Raw genomic sequence first — 23,787 nt, forward strand, 5'->3', positions numbered from 1 at the left:
TGCTTTCTGAGGGAGGAGGAAAATGGCTTGAAAACACACCGCACACTTTATATAAATTTCTCATCATTTTCTTCTGATGCGGTAGGCCACTCAGCCCTTTCAGTACATGCCAGCCCTCAAACCAATCCCACTTCCTTCCCTGCAAAATATTCTTTCCCCCACTTAAGTGCCTCACCCAGTCAAAGCAAAGATGGAATGTTATTAGAGGCTTCCTGTTTACAAGTGGAGATTTCATTGTGTCATCATCCTCCACTAACCATTTACTATTTTAGAATTAATAAACTTGACCTTAGCAATACTGGAAAATGTTCACACTACATTTTAAAGTAACCCAATGATTTCCTTTTTGGTTTATAGAAGCCTGGAAACTATTTACTTGTTGATAATTTGTAGCACTGTATATCTTACTAACATTCCAGAAGGAGCAAAGGTGGTCATTCCAAATCTCCAGGCTATAGATCTACTTGCGGATTGATAGTGGAAAGCAACACAGGCTAAACGGTTGTCTGATCAGAGTCTCATTCAAACACTTTCCCTCCAAAGGCTAAAGTTGTCAAACACACTTGGAAGCCACTACTTACATCATTTCCAGGGTCTCCAGGTTCACCATCATCGCCTTTGGGACCGGGGTAACCTTCTGTTCCCTGAGAGAGAGAGAGCACGAGGGAAAAAGAGCGAGAGAAGTGTGAGTCAGAAGAGGGGCTGTTTCAATCTCTGCTGCTCTTGAGTCAGAATCGTACTCTATTTTTAAGGAAACATAATGAACAACTCGTGCAGAAAGAAACTAAGAGACTGATTTATCTTCTGGATATCATGGTTTTAAAACTCAGGCATTGTGCTTTCGGCTTCTCAGACAGTTTGTTATCACTGCCATTCATTCTGTGGGGGAGGGGAACGGGTGTCAGGTTCCAATTCGAGCTTGCAAATTCTTTGCTTTTGGACAACTTAAGCTTCTGTAGGTGAACTAAGCCCCAATTTACTCTTTTACCAGGGCATAATTGATCTCCTGACACCAGTTTAAAGAAAATTAACATAGTCCTCTCTTGTACCCAGTCAACTAATGCCACTCAAACATAACCTGGCCATGATCAGGAAGGAACTTGATCTTACACTTCCTACACGAGTACATTTCTAAAGAAGTGATGCAAATCTCTCTTCTCCCTTCTTTCCTTCCTCTTTACTTCCCCTTCCTTCCTCCTTCCTTCCCCCTCCCCTCCATTCCTCTCTCCTGTCTTCCCTTCCCATTTCCCTCTCTCTCTCCTGCCCTCTCCTCCATCCTGCAATGAAACAAGTTGCTCTTGTTGCTGGTTGCTCCTTCCACAGGACCTGCACCTCATTTTAGTGTGTGGCTACCATATCTCTTGCGTTCAAGCACAGGGAACACTCATCTTGATCATCCCACAGCCTTGCTATAACAGGCACCTCGTGCTCATCCAAGTCACTCATGTTACCCTCTGCCAGGAATTGCTTTTCACTTCTTACTTTGCCAGCATTTACATGATGAACTATCGTGCAGAAACAACTCATCTCTTAATATTAGGATGAGGCACTCATCTTCAAAAGAATGGCATTAGATTATCTAACCCACCTCATGCTCCTTCAATGAACAGATCACTTGGGAATGGTATAAGGGTACCTGGCCTCTTGAAAGTTCTTTGTTTGAAAAACCTTGAACTAAAGGTCAATATTATTTTTATTTGCAATGGTGCTCTCCTCTTTTTCAATGTATGGTATTGATGTTCCAACCAACCCCTGGAAAAATGCTTTCCCGAGGCATCTTCAATCATCTTTTGAACTCTTTCACATATTCCTTTATCATCTTCCCAAGGAAAAGTCTTGACTTTCTCTATTTTCCTAATTATATCCAGTCCAACAATACATGAGATCAAACCACAATTCTCTTGGTGTACGAGTTTCTGATGTCTCGGCAAATTCCACTGTGGTATAAGGGGATGTAAGTTGCAAAGCAGGACAGCTACTCAAGTCTAGTTTCTTGTGATTAACTTGTAGACTCATGACCCAACAATCCGGATAATAGGAACCCCCAGCTTCCGATCAGAGATTAGATTTTAATTTATATTGAATTCTATTGAATGGTAGAAACACAAAACTATTCAGCTCATTAAATTCTTCACTGAAATCCTTTCACACAAGCCATCTGGTCTGACTCCGTGATTTGGCTCCCTCCCTGTACAGACAGTCCAAGGGTTATGACAGGGTTCTGTTCTTATGGACTAATCGTACTAACCTAACTTTTTCATAAGTCAGAAATGAACGGCAACAGTGTGTGGGAGAGGATCACAGAAACAGCTGTGATGGGAGAGCGAGCAGGCGCAGAAAGAGTGGCCATCAGCCGGCCTCACTGACTCAGCGTTCATCGCTTCCAGCTCAGTCCGGCTCCAACCAGCCCCTGATTGCTACGGCTCTGGGGGAAGGGAGTGGAGGGTGGCAAGAGAAGGGATGTGGAGATGTCCCATTCCTGCCCGGGGGTAGGAGCAGCAACTTACATTGGGTCCACGGAATCCTTGTATCCCTGGAATACCCTGTGGGAAAAGGAACAAAATGTTTATCAGATTTATCAATTTATAGTAACATACATCAGTGCAGAAGAGACAACGCAACCCAAGCTATTGGCTGGCCATCAGTCAAAAATTTCAAAATGTTCCATTTAAGCTGTATCATCATAAAGATTAGACTGAGCTCCCACAGCTTTTTGTGCTTCATGCACCATAGATCCATGACAGAGTGACTGGATGGGATCCCCTCCTATTTTTGGAGTGGCCGGGCTATGAAGCCAACTATGCCTGAACCAGTCTGGACTAGAGCCATGAGAGCAGTCTGAACTTTCTTGATCCACAAATAGATGTGAGCCTTATGCCTTTGGTTGGGATAGATCACTATGCTAGTTGATAAAATGTTTCTCTTTAAGACTGAAGATTATGGGTCTGTCCTGTCCAGAGACCCAAGGACACTCCAGTGTAGTGTTAAGAGAGTGCTACGCTACCAGTCTCTCGACAGCATGTAGGAAAATCCTCCACACAGCAACATCTTTGAAGGCGAGTCAATGTGTTCTCGTCAAACTCCTGGACAACAGTCAGCAACATCACTGAAGCAAATTGCCTCAATATCACACTGCTGCTTTATGAGATCTTGCCGTGGAGAATTTAGTCTCTGATTTTGTTTTCTCACAACCTACCGCATAGTGTTTTTGAACATTGCGGGTCCGGTGTTAAACCAGCCGGCTATCTCTGTATGAAAGCCTCTGACTGTATTCTTGATAAGAACAAATTGAAGATGACTGAAAGGCAATAAGCAATTGATCAAAAGGAGGACTCAATACTTACGGGTAATCCTGGTGGGCCCCGGGAGCCATTCCCTGGGCTTCCAGGTTCTCCCTGAAGGAAAAGATAAAGACAGTTATCCAAATGAAAAGGTAGAAGTTCTAATATGTTAAAAAATAAAAGAGGAGGAGCAGGCTATTCAGCTCACTATCACCTTCCTAGCGTCTCCCAACCCATTAATCTCTTTGATAGTGTAGTGAAGAGGACAACCCCTGACTATCATATACATCTTCTTTGTGCCCAGTCCTGTTAGGTTCCATCAAGATCTCATCTCATGCTTCTAATCTCCAGCAACTACAGACCCAATTACTGCAATCTCTCCTCATAATCCAGCCCTACGACCTCAGGTGAACCTTTGTTACTTTCCCTTCACTGTCAGAACATCTTTCCTAAGATAGGGAGATCAAAACCACGAAACAGCAGATGGGAGCCTCGTCAGCCACATTTGCTCAGAGACCAGGTTTTTTGACCTGTTTGAAACACAGAAACACTCAGCCCATTAAAAGTCTTCACTAAAATGCTTTCCACATGAACCATTTTGTCTTGTTTTGTATTTCCACTCACTCTCTAGGTCAGGGGTTCCCAACCCTTTTATGCCATGGATCTAGACCATTAAGCAAGGGGTCCATGGACCCCTAGTTACTTAAAAGTTCATGTTCTCAGAAATAATCTTGTCTAGAAATTGAATTGCAGGTATTTTTGGTGTGCTAAAACATTGTGTTGGCATTAAAAACAAACCAAGCTCCCAACAAAAGAACAAATCCCAAAATTGTCCCAATCTAAGTGGGAAAAGGCAGTGGGGGATTTTATAGGTGACATGATAATGCTGGAGAGGTTGCAGAGGAGACTGGGATAGAGCAGTTCAGTTATGAGGAGGGTCTGGAGAAGCTAGGTCTGTTCTCCCTGGAACAGAGGAGGTTAAGAGGGGACATAACTAAGGTTATATAAAATCATGAGTGATTAGACAGGGTAGACTACAGAAAACTTTTCTCCATATCAGAGGGAGATAAAACTACAGGACATAGATTTAGGGTAAGGGGGAAGAGATTTAGAGGAGGACCTTCTTCACCAGAGAGTGTGGAGTACCTAGAATACACTACCCGAGAAAGAAGCTGAGCTGGGTTGCTGACAGTATTGACAACAATGTCTAGATGAGCACTTGAATCCTCTATGTATAGGAGTTGATGACTGGGAGATCGGATTAATACAGAGGGGTGCCCATTGGGTTGTGAGGACAAGTCAAGACAAACTATCTGTTTCCACACTGATTCTCCGACTCTGGGGATGGAGCTCATACTGTTCCCCAATGTGTCAGGTTGAGTACTTTCCTTTCTGTCAGCCTTTGGTGACCATTTTGACGAATGAGGGATACAGGCCAAGCGTTAGACAACAGGGATGAGTGTACAGCACGGGCAAGGGGGACAAGGGGGAATGAAAGAACCTGTTTCTGTTCTATACTTTTCCAAGAGTCTATAATTTCATGAGCAATCTAATAACTTCCCTGGTTAATTTCCCAGGCCTAATAATAAAAGGGGGCCTAATTTTAATGTGATTGGAGAAGAGAATGGGGGAATGTCAGAGGCAAGTTTTTTTTAACACAGAGGCAGGGAGTGTGAGGAATATCTTGCCAGGGGTGATGGTAGAGGCAGATACATTAGGGGCATTTAATAAACTCTTAGATAGGCATGTGGCCAAGTGGTTAAGGCATTGGACTAGCAACCTGAAGGTAGTGAGTTCGAGCCCCCGCCAAGGCAACGTGTTGTGTCCTTGAGCAAGGCACTTAATTACACATTGTTCTGCGACGACACTGGTGCCCTTCCCTTGGACAACATTGGTGTCGTGGAGAGGGGAGACTTGCAACATGGGCAACTGCTGGTCTTCCATACAACCTTGCTCAGGCCTGCGCCCTGGAGAGTGAAGACTTTCCAGGCGCAGATCCATGGTCTCACAAGACTAACGGATGCCTTATAAGGTAGGCACATGGATGATAGAAAAATTGAAAGCTATGTAGGAGGGAAGGGTTTGATTGATCTTAGAATAGGTTAAAAGGTCAGCACCTGTATTGTCCTATGTTCTGTGTTCTGATTTCTACGTCAACTCACAAATCATCAGCTTCAGAACTAACTGCATTGGAATATGAAATCCTGGCTTCTTGATTGCCAGCCCAGTTAGTTAGGACCATAGCCTTCTGCCCAACCGTCTCTCTAGTGGCGTGATCATGTGCTCCAGGTTCCCATTAACTGAAGGGAAGACCAGGGTTTGTTCCATGTCTCCCCTCCCCAGTTCATACAGGTGTGTCACAGTTCCCCAGTTGTACAATTCCCAGGAGTAGAAGTGCGAGGAGAATCTGCAGCTGATTTGCCTGGAAAGAGAGCTGTGCAAGAAAGCCTGCATCCAAGGTGTTCCTGAGCTAAGGAATTCAGTCTTCACCTCTGTTAGAGCAGCTCTAGAGGACAAAGTCACTTCCTGCTCAATCTCACTCCACACGATTCCCCACCCTGCTATAACACTACCCGGGGCTCACTACTGATATCAACTAGTTTGTTTGGAACTGTTCCTCTGGATCACTAATGGAGTTAAATTTCTGCTATAATTATTGTGTTGATGGCCATTAACAAAACTTGTGCATCGATGATAACTCCAGGCTACATTATACACTCCTTTACAGGAATTGCTTTAATCTTGGGGAAAGTTAGCAGACCTGTCACACATCTTCTGAGAATACATGACAGGCTGCACTGATTTTATTTTTATTTGTCCCTACTATCGTCTGATTAACTGGACTCTGAAATTTGCACTTGTTCCCCAATCACTCTTTATTTACCTGCGACCCAGGAGAACACTTCTACCTGCTCCACCCAAATATCTCTCCAGTCCCCTTCCCTTCCTTTCACTCGGAGGTTCCCTGTCGGACAGTGGCCCTCTGATGTGGTCTGTGAAGAGCCCACACATTCTTCCTGTGTTACCCATGGGATTTCTCTTTTCTACCCATGTTTCAAAGGTGTGCATGTTGGTTGGTTAACTGTCTGATATAAATTGCCCCTAACGTAGTTAAGGGGTAGAATTTGGGAAGAAGTGCTGGGAATATCAGGAGAGTTACAAAACAGGGATGAGTGTAATTGGATGTTTGATGGTTGTTGGAAGCTTGGTGGTCTGAACGGCCTGTTTCCATGTGGATGTCTCCATGATTCTATGAAGACATCAGTGTCTACTCTTCCATCTTAACTAAAGACCCTTCCCACGTGATTTCAAACCCTTGTGGATTCCTGCTTTCTCCCATTTACCTAGACCCAAGAGCTTGATAGAGTGGACTAAAAACATAATGGACTTGGCTACGTTGCAGAGCAGAAAGTCGAGTGCTGGAATTCATGGCACAGCTCCAGCAACACTTACAAACTTCAACGTCACCCACGACAAAGCTGCTCAGAAATTGCCACATCGCACCCACTTTAAACAATCATTGTTGGTGCCTAAGGTTGAGTCAGTGGTAAGGAACATGAATGCAATGTTACCACTCATTTCAAGAGGATTAGAATCAAAAGGCAAAGATGAAAAATTGAGGCTTCATAAGGCATTTTTTAGCCTGCCCTTGGAGCATTGTGACCAGCTTTGGGACACCTATCTAAGAAAGAATGTGCTGGCTTTGGAGAGGGTCCAGAGGAGGTTCGCAAGAATGATCCTGGCAATTAAAGAGTTAACGCATGAGGAGCATTTGAGGAGCGTTCTGGGCCTGTACTCACTAAAGGGGGATCTCATTGAAACATCAAATATTGAAAGGCCGAGACAGAGTTGATGTAGAAAGGATGCTTCCTATGGTGGCGGGTGGGGGGGGGTGGGAGGGGGGAGTCTAGGATCAGAGGGCACAGCCTCAGAATAGAAGGATGTCCCTTTAGAACAGAGATGAGGAGAAATTTCTTTAGTCAGAGAGTGGTGAATCTGTGGTATTCATTGCCACAGGCAGCTGTGGAGGCTAAGTCATTGGGTATATTTAAAGCGGAGGTTGATAGATTCTCGATTAGTAAGAGTGTCAAAGGTTACAGAGAGAAGGCAGGAGAATGGTGTTGAGAGGGATAATAAATCAGACATAATAGAATGGTGGAGCAGACTTGATAGGCCAAATGACCAAATTCTGTTCCTATGTCTATGAAGCTGCAGTGTTTGCCAAAGTACTGTAACAATTTCCCAAAGTATCTACAATACTGCTTCCCAAGCCTCCACCTTTAACAAGTTGGTGAGCCCTAGTGTACAACCTGCAAATTCTACTGCAAGCTACAAAGCTGCCATACTGGGGATGGAGCACAATTCGTTTATCACCATTGCGAGCATAACCTGCAACGCACTGCCCAACAACATTGGGGCAGCTCCATCCTGGCACAGACAGCAGTCGTCCAGGAGGAAACCCCACCCAGATGGGCAGTACGTGTTACCAAATCGCAGGGATGAATAAGACAGATCTTCATGGCCGTACCCATTGTGTTACTCAAGATGTTCAGAGGGAATATTAATTCAGCTTCAGCTAACTTGGGTTTTCTCTTTCTCCCCAGTCCTAATGTGTATGAATGCACTTTGCCATTTCTGTCTCCGTTCTTACCATTTCTCCCATTGGGCCTGCATCTCCGGGATATCCCTTTGGACCTCTTGGTCCCTTGTTTCCCTGCAGGGTTTACAAAGCATCAGTTAGTCCTTTAATTCAACATTCAGTCCTTTAGTTACATATTCAGAACAGAACAACCAATACATAAAGGGAAGTGTAGATGAGGTTCCGTTAATTGCATTACACTGGACAACAAAGATTTTTCTTCCTGAATACTTTGGGATGTACCTTGTGGACTTTGGGCTGCTGATCATGAAAACCACCATGAATTTTCCCTATCATGCACCATTTGTTTGAAATCACCTAAATTTGTTATTTCAATTAATAATTCAACCCAGAATAACTGATGCTAAGATCAAGGAAGGCAGTCTTGTTGGTCCACAAATCAAAAGATTATCAATGTCAGGCAACTCAGAGAACTTCTAGTGGGACTGGAGAAAATCACAAGGAAGGCACTCAGGGATGTTATTGAAAATTTTCCTGGCAACTACAGAACATCAAACTAGTTGCAGCTGGTTGACAACATGCTTCAAGCGTACAAAACAATGAGGTGCAACATGTCACTAAAGATTCATTTTCTGCATTCTCATTTAGGCAACTTCCCTGCAAATCTTGGCGCTGTCAGTGACAAGCATGGTGAAAGGTTTCACCGGGACATTACTGTCATGGAGAAATGGTATCAGGGCAATTGGAATCCTTCAATGCTGGCTGATTATTGCTAGACACTTAAGTGAGAGGCCTCAAACACTGAGTACAAACGAAAATCATTCAACAAAACATTTTCAGCTTAGTTGAACTATTGCAAAGCATCAGCACCGTTATGCAATTAAACACATTATATCCAATAAAAGTTCATTCCTTGTTTCTCCTGTTTCCTGCGTGATACAAGTAGTCTGAAATTATATTTGCATTCAGCTTCAAGCAGTCTATCATAAACAAAAAGAAATTCTGAGGAAGCAACACTTTGAAAAAATATTGCCCAGCATTATTGAAGAAATAATTCAGTTCGGACTAAATAAACCAGCCATTGTTCATAATGTATATTCATTCGGGGAACTTGGCAATTTCCACATTCCCAAATATAGTTCAGCCAAAGAGGAGGGTGTTGTAAGTCCGTTTTCTCATGGAAACAAGTGTTACCATCTCCATTCTGTCTCAGATGACTGACACAAAAAAATAACAACTCCTCTCCTCCCTACTAAAATGGAGTGACTTATCTTTGGGAGACGAGAGCACAGGCCAATGTTGACCACATTGTTCGACACATTCCCGAAAAGTCAATAAAGGATAATGGCAGTGCTAGATAAGATGTGGTCTGGGTTTACAGAGCAAAACTGGCCTAGCATTGCAGTCATTCTCAGAGGCTGGGTAGGGGAGATGGGTGTTGGCTGTAGAGTAGTGTAACACAGTCAGGGTACAGAGAGTAAAGCCTATCAGAAAAACCATCGCCTCGATCAATGCTGGCATTAAGTAATCACAGTACACAGTACATACCTCTCTTCCTGGAGGTCCCATGTCTCCTTTAAATCCCCTGGGCCCAGGACGGCCAGGCTCCCCCTGAGGCAAAAGAAAGCAGAGTGCTCATGGGTGACTGCAAAGCAAAGCAGGCAAGGCATATAGGAAGTACACCATCACCATAAATCTTCACTCCCTCTGCCATCAGCAAGTTGGCAACTCCACTTTGACAGCATCGCCAGTGACTAGATGACACGTACGTGGGAACCAGGTCACAGCTCAAACATATGTTACTGTTTCTTGGGTCAGAATCTTGCAACTTATCACATAGAATGTAGCCATTCAGGAACTCAGTCTGCTCAAGGATAGTTAGAGAGGGACAAAAATTTACCATCTATTAAAAGAAATGGCATAGCTAGTGTTTCCTAGTTCTTCGCAAACGCTGTCAACTAATAGGGAATTTCCGCTATTAAGGCTAATTAAAATGTCTTGGATGATCTCCCTCAGATATTTCCAGGCAGACCTGAGGTTGCCTGTATACCAGCACTGGTAATGTCTCTTAAACATTGAAGATCAAACTGCCAAAATGTTAGACACAAGAAGCTCGTAAGTAGCAAATTTGAGGGTAGCTAGGTTTGTGGAATCCAGATGGCAGACAGATGGATAATGTGAGACTGTGGATGAAGGAAAGCTCAGGGACTAACTCAGCACCAGGTCAGTGGAGTGTCAAGTAGAAGATCTTCAGTATGTACATCCCAGAATCACTGTTCTTAGTTTGAAGTTCATATGAAAGAGCTTGCGATCCCCAAAATGAACCGAAGAGGAGATGGCACTGCTGCGTCTTGCCCTTTCTTATTACTTGGAGTTAAATGATGGATCTTATACACCACTGCTAATCACGCTGCTCCAACACTTGGCAAACATCGGACGAATTTACTCATGCATCCGGTGTTGCATCTGGTCTGTGTTATGCTGTTGCTAATTCCAGATTTGCTGGGTTACCATGGTTTCTGATCTTTAATAGTTCACCAAACTGCAAGTCTGTTTAAAATATATAGTATTCTAACATTAGTGAGCCCCATATGGTGCACTAAACACTCAGAGCAGAAACTGATTACGGCAACGGACTTCATATGAAATGTGTGCCAAGGAAACTATACCAGCCCTGTCTGAGCCTTTTCTAATACTGGCCCTCACCTAGGGGAGCAGCTGATGCCCGCAGCTTTTTTGCAGGACCACATTCTCTATGACCTTCAGTGCTGACATGGCTAGCAGAGGTCCTCAAGAGTACAGTACTATTGAAATGCACACACAGGCCACTCCTAGCTCTATACGACGCTTTGCTGAAGAGATTTACTTCCATTTTAGGTAGCAGTTGCTTGCAAAGGGCTCACCCGAACTAGAGGTTTAATGAGGAAGGCCCAGCCCACGTCCTTTCCTCAGGCAATGTTAGACCCCACCACTAACAAAGAGTTTGACCCTCTTTATCAGCTTCTTTGAGGGATTCCAGACAAATTGTCCAGTTTCTGTTTGAGGTTGGGCCCTGGTCAGACAGTGTCCAGGAAATACCAACGTTAAATTGGTCCCTCTTTGTTGGGTCCAGACAACAACTTCCTTCCTCCACCTGATTCCACACTGTGGCACGGCAGCATTTTCTCCTGTTCTGGTTGCAGTTGTCCCCATAAGAGTCTGCTCCTAGTTTTCCAAGATCTCCAGAAATGAGATCCCCAGCAGTAGAGATTTTAATTTCCTGTGGTGATGGGAAATGGTTCCGCAGATGATTTATTTGCTGAATGGAAAATCATCTTGGAAGCATCAATGTCCAGGAATGGAGAAGTCTACAGAAAGTGAAGGATGTAGCCCAGTCCATGACAGTCCACCACCACCCTCCCCCCACCCCATTACTGAGCATATTTACAAGGACTGTTGCCACAAGAAAACAGCATTCATCATCAAGGACACCCCCTATTACCATCAGGCAGGAGGTACAGGAGCCTTAGGTCCCACACCATCAGGTTCAGGAACAATTATTACCCTTCGAACCTCAGGCTCCTAAATCAGCATGGTTCAGTTCACTTTCCCCATTCTGAACTGATTCCACAACCTGCAGACCCACTTTCAAGAACTCTGCAACTCATGTTCACAGAAATATTATTTATTTTATCAATCAATCTTTATTTTTAATTTTATTTACACAATTTGTCTTCTTTTGCAGATCAGTTCTTTGGCAGTTTTTGTTTATGTACAGCTTTTCACAAATTCTATTGTGATTTGTTTTCCTGTAAATGCCTATAAAAAAATGAATCTCAGGGTAGCATTTGGTGACGTAAGTATTTTGGTAATGAAGTTACTTTGAAATTGATTGACTCAGTACATGTTTCCGTGGAAGCAGTTGGCTTTATTAGCCAACATTCTGACTTTTGGTACCCAATGTGTGACATTGACGTTTCCCACTCAATAGTGATCTCCTAGGATAGGGGTTATTGAACATATGTTGGGGTCCAGGAGGTGGTCTTCACCATGGGACATCTTGGAATCTATGGACTTGCCATTGGCGGTGTAGACCCAGGGTGAGAGGTGTGGACCTCTGTAGGGCCTGTGCAGCATGTGGCCTGCTCGTTGTCTGTGGAGGACATCAGGATATGCCCATCAAATGATGATGGGGGATGAGAGATGTGTGAAGGCCATCTACTGGATAGTTAGCCTCTATGTTGTCTGATAGAAGGGAGACTTCAAATGCACTGTCTGTCTCTAATGAATTATTACTACCTTCAGGGAAGTAGAACAGGAGCCTGAAGATGTAGGAACAGCATCTTCCCTTCCTCCTCCAGATTTACGAATGATCCATGAACATTACTGCATTGTTTTGCTCTCTTTTTACACTATTATTTTTATATTTTTTGTGACTTATAGCAGTTTTTATTATGCATTGTTGTGGAAGAAATGTCCAGAGATAGTAAACCTGATTCTGAGATTCCGAAACTCCAATTCTGAAAGAAGGCCTTAGATCTGACAAAGCACAAACATCACTTTCTTCCATCTGTTTTGAAATTAAGGAGTATCTTCAGCAGTTTTATAACAACTTCAATATTTGAACCAGATGTTATCCCTTTTGCCCTAAAGAAGCTCCATTTTGTGCCAAGTACTACATGAATGGGAGAGAGACAACCATGGGTGAACTTGTGAGGAAACATAAAGAAGTATTGCCTTCCACATTTCTCTTATTATCTGGATAACAGTGTGTGTGGAAGAATAATAGTTACTGTGAGCATGATTGAGTTAACTGAGTTTCTGTGACTGGTCGAAAGGTGTTAACAATACACTTACCACTTCTCCGACAGCTCCAGGAGGTCCCTCGTGTCCTGACTGACCCTCAGGCCCATCTTCGCCCTAGGCCGGTAAAGAAGAAGAACAATGCTTGACATTACTACAATTTGCACCCCCCTTCACCACCTGTTCCTTCCTCTGCTGTTCTTAGCTCCCATGTTGTTTTGCCATGAAGCACAGCATTAGGTGGGATGGAAGAGCGCTCACATTATTCATGGAAAACCTACTTCCAATCATTCGGTGGAATGAGGCAGTAGAAGTTCAAAAAGACTAGGGAAGCTAACGTTGAGAATTTGACAGAGAGGATAATGGGTAAGGTCCTGAAATTCAATTGTGCACCACAACCACATGCCATATCTTTGAAGGGTAGGAATCGATTGGCACATTTGCGGTGAGTGATGCAAAACCGCTCCGGAGTCCTGCGCACACATCGCATTCTTGCACTCAGGACCACCGTGCATGCAGCAGTGGGTCACACACATTGACGTTGCTGCTGGGGTTCTGAAGCTGGCCACTCCTCTGCACGGTGTCACCCTGGCACTTGCTATGCAGCACACACATAGTCCAGGGCCCCAGTGTTTCCCTGGGTGAACGAGCTCAGAACGATGAAAGACAACCATTAGGTTAGAGCTGGACTGTTTCACGGGCAACATTATTGCTATGTTTGGTAACTCTAAAAATTAATCAAAAGGAAAACACGGGAGCCAGTATACCTTTGGTCTACATCGTTTCACTTCAGTGAGGTGCTCACTTATGAGGTGGTGGTGTAATGACATTTGCCATTCACATACTTTTACGTATAACCCATAATGAATTATGTAAACAACGAAGGATGCTTAAGCAAATGATATATCTGCAATATTACTCAAATATTACTGAAATATTAAATACACAACACTCCTCCCTGGTAGCTATAAACTTCAACTCAGCATAGTAAAGTTTAAATTGTCCCAAAGGTTTAACCTCTGTAGAGGATTTCTTACTCTTGTAGGATTATGTCTTTCCTGTTAAAGTGGGAGGGTAGGGGATCACTCTGCTTGGCAGGTGAGGCTTGTGGCTGTGAAACAATAGCCAGTTTTGGGGCCCCTCCATGGTGGTTGTAGGAGTTGACCCTGGAACTGTAGGAAGTGGTTCTGACAGCTGAGGACACCTTTCTTCGGGGGCATGTTAGCAACCCGAACAGAGCATGGCAAGCTGCTCGATCCGTTGATCTATCAGAGGCAACATTTGAAGCTTCGAGCCAATGCTTTCATTTTGACCATACCTAGATGACCAGCATATAGCTCGATATCCACCCACATAAGGGCAAGTTCATCCCAGTGCTGGTAAGAATTGGGGAGCTGGAACTTCTGATGCATATTTCAGTCATGTTGGGTGGCCTGAGACAGTGTGGGGTCTTTTCTAGTTTCCCTTTAGATCATCCCTACCCTAATAGGGAGACTTTCATTTTACGTCAAGAGGAGTGTTCTTTCTCATAAAAATTTGAGCTATTTCCTTTTCCGGGGTAAACAGGACAATCCATCAGCATTTCCATGGCCAGCTGACCTCTTGAATTCAATCTTGTATTTATGCCCTCCCAGAAGCAGAACCCTCTCCGCATTTGTACTGCTGCAGTTTGAGGGACACCCTTCCGCGGATTGAAAGTGGACACCAGTTGTTGATGATCAGCAGTGAGGGTAAACGCTCTCTTATAAACTCCCACAGAAACATTTTACACCCCCAACCAGCCTCAAGGCCTCTCTATCAATTTGTGCGTAATTTTTCTCTGCAGCAGTAAGGGAATGTGGTGCAAAGGCTATGGGATGCTGACTTTCATCCCTCATGACCTGTGACATGACTGCACCAACACCATAAAGCAAGGCATCACAGGCAAACTTCACCGGACGAGATGGATCATAATGTGCGAGTATAGTCTCTGACATCACCATTTCTTTTGCCTTTGTCTTTCCTTGTCCATTGCCATTTCTTCCTGATCTGTAGTAATGAGTTCAAGAGACGGGGCACAGTAGCCAAGTTTGTCAGGAACCTGTTATGGTCATTAACAAATCATAAAAAAGACACCTCCTTTGACCTTGTAGCATCCACCACTGCTTGAATTTTCTCAGCATATTTGTGTAATTCTTGTGCGTCAATGGTATGAGCACAGTAGGTGATGCTTGGTTTAAAGAATTCATACTTGTTGCATCATTATCTGAGCCCATAATTTTCTAATCTTTTTAACACTGTCTTGAAACTTTGGAGGTGTTGCTTATCATCCTCACTGGAAACAACGATGTGATCCAGGTAAGACTGAATACCTGGGCAGCCTTGCAGCACTTGTTCCACAGCTTTCTGCCAGAGTGCAGGTTCAGATGCTACTCCAAAAATAAACCAATTACTGTATAGTGACAACGACTTTGAGAGGGTTATTGGTGGGAAACACTTTGGACTCTCCTTCCATTTCCATTTGTAGGTAGTCATCAATTAAGCCCACTTTGCTGAGGTGTTTTCCTCCAGAAACATTTGCAAAGATATCCTTTAACCTGGGCAGAAGGTGTTGATCTATGTACAGTACTGGGTTGATGATGACCTTAAAATCACCACAGATCCTGACATCCTACTTCCTGGCTACTAGGACCACTGGTGTTACCCATTACCTGGTTTCCATTCAAACTTGGAAAGAATTCCTTCACCCTCCATATGATCTAGCTCATTAACTACTTTATCGCAGATGAAATAAGAAAGCAGATGGGCTTTGCAAAATCCAGATGTGGCATTTTTTATTTCAAACTATTTTACCCTTGATATGGTTGAGTCTTCCAGTGCCATCCTTGAACACTGCTGTGTATTCATCCAGTACCTCTGCTGCATTTGCTTCTGGTTAACTCTGTTGCAGGGGACGTGGCTTGCAACAGTGGATGGAAATCCAATCAAGTCATAATTGTCTCAGCCACTCATGGCCTGACAATGCTGGCCCTCCTGTTTTCACCAATACAAGCTCAATATGGCTTGTTGGTTGTTGTATTTCACTGTTATGAATGTCATTCCCACAAGTGGTATCTTTTCTCCAGTACAAGTTCTCAGTTGCATATCTTCAGGCTTTAGTTCAGTATCTTTGAAATGTCGTTCAAATTCATTTTATGAAATAGAGTTAGGAGCCCTTTTGGAATGCTTTCGTGTAAGATTCCATAATCTAAACAACCTCTCATTGCATTAGTAAGCCAATTACTGAACTGACAATGCTCAGATAACTTCTTCAGTTCTGCCACATAAGGTGAAATGGATTCCTCTTCCTCTTGATTTCATTGACGACATCTAAAGCACTCTGTAATCAACAATGGTTTTGGTTCTAAATGTTCCTGCATTACTTTCATGGTATCAGCAATGCTAATTTCAGTTCATTTGGTTGGAGCAGTTGAACATCTAAGCAGACTGTATACCCCTTCACCAATTTCATTCAGCAAAATTAGCACACATTTCTCATCGGCTATTCCATTTGCTTGAAAATACTGCTCAACTTTCTCAGTATACAGCACCCAGTTATATTTTGTGCAATCAAACACATATATCTTTCCAATGTAGCCAACCTTTTATGCACTTGCTAATTTATTATTTTATCAACTGGAAATCTGTTTATGAACCTGTGAATTTAATCCATTATCTGCCTTTCTTTTTAACTGCACCGTCTCTCTCCCTCTTCCAAAAAGAAATGTGCTGCGTCTTTTAAAAAATTCAAATGTGTTTCTCTTACAAAGAAAAAAAAGTGATGCACTTTTTTTTTTCTTGACCGTTTCTCTCCTCTTGCAAAGAAAGCATGCTGCACTTCTCTTCCGTATTTGAATGTCTCACTGTGCTTCAACGGGTAGGTACTCATCTAGGGTTCATTTTAAAACATATACTCATTGCCACTGTTCTGTTTGGCAACTCCGAAAATCAATTGAAGGAAAAACACAGAGCTGGGGATGCTTGTGTACACTTTAGTGAGGTGCACATTGATAACGCGGAGCTGTAATGATGTAAGACATTCACGTACTTTTACATATAATGCATAGTGAATCATTTAAACAACAAAGGGTGCTAAATCAAACAATATATTTGCAATATTACTCACATATTAAACACAACAATTATGACAGCAGGAGTCCGTAATTTCGCTCCAAAATTCTGCTGAGGCTGGGGCTATTGGAATGTTGTGTTCGACAGATAATTCTCAGGTAGGGGCATTAACGATGCTACCATTAAGTTGAAGAAGTGGAATTGAACATTGATCAGCCATGATTACACAACCCTCGGGGGAGTGTGCCCTCCCTCTTATTCTAACTTCATCAATCCTTACCAGTGATTTGCAATCTTAGTTACCTTTGAACCTCTGATGCCTCGTTGACCAGGAGGTCCAGGCAGTCCTGGCTCACCGGGAGGACCCTAGAAGTAATTCAAAACAATTATTCAGGCAAGTATCTTGCATTAATGTGTTATGTCAACACGAGGGCATTAATGCACTTCCCCGACGCTCATCCACACCCCATTCAACCCCAGCGCTAAACAAGTGTTAGTACATTGATCTCTTCCCGGAATCACCAGGATTATTTGTGGATCGGGAGATACAAGGGATTCTGCAGGTGCTGGAAATCATGAATAACACACACAAGATGCTGGAGGAGCTCAGCAGGTCAGGCAGCATCTATAGGGAGGAATGAACAGTCGATGTTTTGGTCCTGATGGATGCTGCCTGGGCTGCTGAGTTCCTCCAGCTTTGTGTGAGTTACTCCTGGTACACCTTGTTTCAGTGGCAAAGGGATACACAGGCAGGGCCCGTGCATAGGGGGGGATTCTTCTGTGGATCTTGCAATCGCCCGACGAGGCAGGTGACCTGTTCTGTCGAGGCTTCATGGGACAGAATGAAGAGTGTAGATAAGGATATTCAAAAACGTTAAAGCCCAATGGAGTCTGTCCGTCTGCCCATGGAACCAATGCTGACTGCCAGCATGTGGGGAGTGAGGGTGTCTGCAAAGTCGTACAATCATCTTCCAGCCAGCTCGTAGCTGAAGGCGTTGCCGGGGCTGTTGGGCTTTCTCTCAGAACCAGCATAGACTTGAATGGCAACCTACCATGTTGCAACAAAATAAACCTAAGGAACAGCAACTTTCCATGTGTGAGAAGTTATTCCACCTACCAACTCGCCTGTTGCTCCGTCGTTCCCTGGAGGTCCCTGTGCACAAAACCATACAGTTACCAAAAGCAAAAATGTACACTTAGAAATGAAAAGCAGAACTTCCCCCAGAGCAGAGCTCCCCAAACTGAGGGTCACAGCCCCTCGCTTAATGGTATTGATCCAGGCATAAGAACGGTTGGGAATCCCCGCCCTAGAGTGAATGAATGATTGGCAGCTCATTGTTCTCCACGCTCCAGAGAAAATGCTTTCTTTACTATTTGAACGGTTGTCCCTAGTGGGGCCTCGTACACCATTCACCAAGGCAGGTCCATGTAATGGAGAAGGTTTAAAGGACGTTGTTGTTCATTGCTAGAGGAAATTGTACATAAGAACAGGGAGGTTGTGCTTCAGTTTTATGGGGAATTGAACATAAAAACTGTGCTTCGGTTTTATAAATTGTTGGTGAGAACACACATCTGGTTGTACCGACCTACTAACCTGCTCCAAGATCAACCTAATCCTTCTCTCCATTTTCAGCCATGTGCCTGTCCAAGAGTCTCTTAAATGTCCCTAATATACCTGCCTCTACCACCACCCCTGGCAGGGTGTTCCACACACTTACTATGCTCTGTGTATCTGTCTCAGTAGACGGACTAGGCTTGAATCTGATGGAGTTTACAGGTGACAGAAGGCTTAATTGAAACATACCAAGATCCAGAGGTGGAGAGGATGATTTCCTGTGAGGGAGAATCTACAATTAAGAGATTATTATAACGAAGGAGGTTTTTCAATAAGGTAACTTATTTAAAAGCAAGGGAGGTTCCACATTTAAAATAAAGGTTCTGTTCTTTTAGAAGATTGCAAACTTTTCTTCAAGAACCAGAGTTCTTTATAAGCAAGGGGTTGAATAGTTAATGTGGTAGGTGGGAATGTGGAAGGGATGTCACAATCAGAGTTATTAAATGGTAGGGCAGGATCAAGGGGCCAAATGGCCTCGTCTTGCTCCTAATTTGCATCTTCCTAGCTATTAGTGCAGTCAGAAATGCAAAATGCTATTGATTAACAGCCCAACCTAAATCCACCACCCCTAGCCTTAAAAACCTGAATAGCAGCAAGTTGCGGGATTAGGCCACAGGAGGAAGGACAAGACCAGGATTGAGGCAATTATCTCTGCTGCTCGCCAGCCCAGAGGTCTGAACCTACTAACATTAGTGGTGGAACTTTAACCAAACACATCTCCTGGGGGTTTCGGCAAACTAGACTCTCGAGTGCGCATACACGGAGACACATTGCCATGGGTGGCCATCGTTAGGGGAGGGCGCTGTGTCGAGGCCTGGTGGTGGAAGGTGGATCCGTGGTTGGCTCCATTACTCGGTGCCAATTATAGTGAGATTAAAGCGTCGAGGACAAGAGTGGAAAATGAACGGTGCCATCTGCCTGCATTTGATCAGTCTCCCCCTTTTCTCACTACTACTGTCAGGAGGGAGGCAGAGGAATCTTGGGTCCCATGCTGGCAGGTTCAGGAGTAGCTGTTGCTCTGCCGTCACTGGGCTCCTGGACGGGTTTCAGTTGCATCAGCGCTGAACGGGCTCCTCAGCTGTGGGCTCACTTCGGGGTCCCTGCACTTCATGTTCCCTGTGTTTCTGTCTACTAGTTTTTTGCTGTTTGCACAATTTGATCACGGCCTCAAGGCTGGGGCCAAAGGATAAACCTGTGTTCAGTTCACTACTCTGCAGGGTTTACTCACCCCAGCACTGAACTGTTTCTGTAGCTGCGGCCTGCAACTTTCAGCTCTGTTCTGCCTTCACTCACCTCAGCACTGACTGACATTCCTGACTCATGTTCAGGGACTCTGCTGTTAATATTCTGTGTGTTATTTGTTTACTTTTTTATTGTTCACACAATTTGTTCTTTTTTCACACATTGAGTGTTTGACAGTCTTTGTTGTGTAGGTTTTTAAATGGGTGCTATTGTGTTTCCTTGTTTTGTGGTGGCCTGCAAGGAGACAAATCTCAAGGCTGTATACATACTTTGATAGTAAAGGTACTTTGAACTTTGATAACTTGCCCAAATATTATTTACATCAATTTTCTAAGCACTGTGAGCAAACCACCGGCGTTCATACAGTAGGTTGCCATAGGGATCTGCTCATTTCCAATTTCCACCAGTGTTTAGGGTGTGGGCTGTTGCTTTCATGACTTCCTAACAGGTGTTCTCACTTAACAGTGATCGCAGTCACAGTTGTATATCATAAAGCAGGCATACTGTTCTATCTTGCAATACAGTGCATAACATACAGTATTACCTTAACCTGAGGGCACAGCTACGAATTGAGTCGTGAAGTGAATGCTAACAAGCTTGAGGTGTTGCACTTTGGGAGGACAAACCAGGGCAGGGCTCGCACACTGAACAGGAGGGCACTGAGGACTGTGGTGGAACAGAGGGATCTGGGAATACATATCCATAATTCCTTGAAAGTGGCATCATGGGCAGATGGGGATCATAAGGTGAGTTTCTGGCACATCGGCTTTCATATATCAGAGGAATGAGTACAGGAGTTGAGATGTTATGTTGAAGTTGTATAAAAAGTTGGCGAGGTCAAATTTGGAGTCTTGTGTGCATTTCTGGATCAGCTACCTACAGCTAAGAGATCAGTAAGATTGAAAGAGTGGGGAGAAAATTTGCAAGGACGTTCTTGGAACTCGAGGACCCAAGTTATAAGGAAAGGTGCGTAGGTTAAGACTTTATTCCAAGGAATATAGGAGAACGAGGTGAGATTTGATATTGGTATACACAATTATGACGGGTTTAGAGGCCATAGTCTTAGAATTAGAGGGTACCCAGTTAAAACAGAGATGAGGAGAAATTTTTTTAGCCAGAGGGTCGTGGATTTATGGAATTCGTTGCGACATACAGCTGTGGAGGCCCGATCATTGAGGGTGTTTAAGGAGGAGATTGACAGGTATCTAATTAGTCAGGGTATCAAGGGATATGGGGAAAAAGCCAGAAATTGGAACTAGATGGGTGAATAGTTTAGCTCATGGGGGAGCTGCGGAGCAGACTCGATGGGCCGAATGGCCTACTTCTGCTCCTTTGTCTTGTGATCTTGTCCTGTTTAAATAAAGTAATTGCAAGCAGGCTTTTTCCACTGAGACACAAGGAATTCTGCAGATGCTGGAAATTCAAGCAACACACATCAAAGTTGCTGGTGAGCACAGCTGGCCAGGGAGCATTGCATTAGCCTGCTGCATTCACCAGCAACTTTTTCCACTGAGGTTGGGCGAGACTAGAACTAGAGGTCATGGGGTTAGGGTGAAAGGTGAAATGTTTAAGGGGAACACGAGGGGGCAATCAGAGGGTGGTGTGAGTGTGGGATGAGCTGCAAGCGGATGTGGTCGATGTAGGTTCAATTGCAGTATTCAAGAGAAGTTTGTACCAGTACATGGATGGGAGGGCTATGTAGGGCTATGGTCCGAGTGTAGGCCAATTAGACCAGGCAGAATAACAGTTCAGCATGGCTAAAGGACCTGTTTCTGTGTCGAAATGTTCAGTTTGAAGAGCCTTTACCTTATGTGAGGTGGTCATGTTGAAAAGCAAGCTTGGTTGTGAAGTCTGGAACTCTGCTCGGTAAGTCATTGAAATTAAGGTGTATGGAAACTGAGTTGGGAAAGTTGAGCCATGGTCTTGAATTAATGGAAGAGTAGACTCCTCGAGCTCTGTAACCTATTCCTTATCTCTAGTGTGTTTAAGTGGGAACAGTACTTACGTCATCGCCTCTTTCTCCAAAATCGCCATCACTCCCTCTGTCCCCACGGTTGCCCTGTTGAAGATGCAAAAGCCAAGTATCACTATTTGGAGACAGCCTGGTGGAAGAATTTCTCTCTTGCCCATCTTCCCGATGAAGAATGCCCATTGTCCGTGAGAAAATGTGAAAGAAATCATCCCAGGAAAGGAAGTCATTTTCCCTCCTTGACATTCAGCCATGCCTTCAGGACAAAGCTGTCAGTCAAATTCTGGTGGAATGGCTTCTTTCACATCAAACTGCTCAATGGCCAGGGCCTTGGCATTAAAGTATCCAGATCCCTCATTGTCTCACTGTCTGTACCTGTCTAATCTCATACAGCTGAATTATCCAGCTGTCTCTCCACTTCTCCAGTTCTGAAGCTTGCTTGGTCTTCCCTCAATTGAATTGCTGCCCCCTTTATGTTTGTGCCTTCAGCTGCCAAGACCTCGACTGAGCTCTGAAGTTCCTGCCCAACACTCCCCTGCTTCTAAGCCTCTCTCTTCTCTGTTATTATTGTATTTAAAACCCATCTCTTGGACTAGACTGTTGCCTTCCAGCCCAAGGCTTCCTTGGGTCACTCAGTGCCAACATTTCTTTTTGTGGATGATATGTTCAGAGCTCATCTGGCTGCACAAAGGGTACTGTACAAGTGAACGTTGTTGCCTCAGATACTAATCAGAGCTGGATGTTGAACCCAACGTCATGTAATATTTGACCTTGTATTGCTAATTCTAAGTATTGATTGCAAAGTGTATGCAGAATTCTGCACTGGCCAATTTGGGGGAAATTAATTGCTTTCCCTTTGCAGACACTGCTGTCAGCATTGGGCACCATTTGACCGCCCGCTGCCTCACAGAACAACCTCTTCACTGACAGAATCAGCAGCCCCCACACCAGGTGCTTTCTATTCTCTCCCTTTGAGGTTAATATCAATGAACTGACAAACCAGGGGGCTCCTTAATGCTATGGGTCCACAGCCAATCTACCCAAACAGAGCTCAGGACTGGAAATGCATGAACACCTATTAATAGCAGACATACTGACCTTATCTCCTGGCTCCCCGACAGTTCCACTTCGACCTGGTTCTCCGTTCAAACCTGGTTCACCCTGAGTGTGAAGAGAAAAAGACAGTTATTCCAAAAAATCAAACTTTAGGCATGAATTCGGTATCAGGCCTTCTGTGTTTCACAAGCCACTTCCAGCCATTGCAAGTGGAAATTGCCAAGATTTTTTTCCCTATTAATTGGCCCTGGGTTCTGATCTGCTTCAGTTTCCCAGGAGATTGTGTGGGCTCGGATATGCTGTGGCACAGAAGGAATATCAGTTCTTGAGCTATTCCTGTCCGTTCTCACCCCTGTACTTGCAGACAACAGAGAAGGTGTCAAATCAGATAGGAAGGACCTAAGGAAGCTGAAGTGAAAGTACTTTACCTAGTGCGGGTATGACAGGCTGGACACTTTGCACCTCCACAACAAGCTTTTACAGTGCATATCTGGGATATGCACTCTGTTGTCACTTTATTAGATACCTCCCATACCTAATAAAGTGGGCAGAAAGTGTATGTTTGTGGTCTTCTGCTGCTGTAGCCCATCTACTTCAAGTTTTGAATGTTGTGCTTTCAGAGATGTTCTTCTGCACACCACTGTTGTAGCACTTGTTCATTTGAATTATTGTCAGCTTGAACTATTCTGGCCATTCTCCTCTGACCCCCATCAGTAACAAGGCACTTCCATCCATAGAACAGCCAATCATGGATCTTTATGTTTTTCACAACATTCTCTGTAAACTCTAGAAACTGTTGTAGAAAAAACATAGAACGTAGAGAATGTAGAAAACATACAGCTCAATACAGGCCCTTCGGTACACAAAGATGTGCCGAACATGTCCCTACCTTAGAACTACCTAGGCTTTACCCATAGCTCTCTTTTTTTCTAAGCTCCAGGTAGCCATCCAGGAGTCTCTTAAATGACCCTATCGTTTCCGCCTCTACTACTGCCACTGGCAGCCCATTCCACGCACTCACCACTCTCTGCATAAAAAAACTTACCCCTAACATTTCCTCTGTACCTACTTCCAAGCACCTTAAAATTGTGCCCTCTCATGCTAGCCATTTCAGCCCTGGGGAAAAGCCTCTGACTATCCACATGATCAACAC

At 44.0% G+C, this 23,787-nt stretch overlaps 1 protein-coding gene across 1 annotated transcript in view; it reads right to left on the bottom strand.

Annotated features, from left to right (window-relative positions):
• Positions 1–23,787, bottom strand: part of col6a1 (collagen, type VI, alpha 1) — an 89,707-nt gene that overhangs the window by 32,302 nt on the left and 33,618 nt on the right. The window contains exons 16-25 of the mRNA XM_063051585.1: positions 22,677–22,739; positions 21,615–21,668; positions 17,870–17,905; positions 17,056–17,118; positions 12,718–12,780; positions 9,430–9,492; positions 7,933–7,995; positions 3,345–3,395; positions 2,508–2,543; positions 582–644 (exon numbers count right to left, since the gene is read on the bottom strand). Of these exons, the coding sequence (XP_062907655.1) occupies positions 582–644; positions 2,508–2,543; positions 3,345–3,395; positions 7,933–7,995; positions 9,430–9,492; positions 12,718–12,780; positions 17,056–17,118; positions 17,870–17,905; positions 21,615–21,668; positions 22,677–22,739 (555 nt within the window). The remainder of the gene's footprint in view (positions 1–581; positions 645–2,507; positions 2,544–3,344; positions 3,396–7,932; positions 7,996–9,429; positions 9,493–12,717; positions 12,781–17,055; positions 17,119–17,869; positions 17,906–21,614; positions 21,669–22,676; positions 22,740–23,787) is intronic.

This window comes from Mobula hypostoma, chromosome 6, assembly GCF_963921235.1.
Source record: "Mobula hypostoma chromosome 6, sMobHyp1.1, whole genome shotgun sequence".
Classification (NCBI taxonomy): domain Eukaryota; kingdom Metazoa; phylum Chordata; class Chondrichthyes; order Myliobatiformes; family Myliobatidae; genus Mobula; species Mobula hypostoma.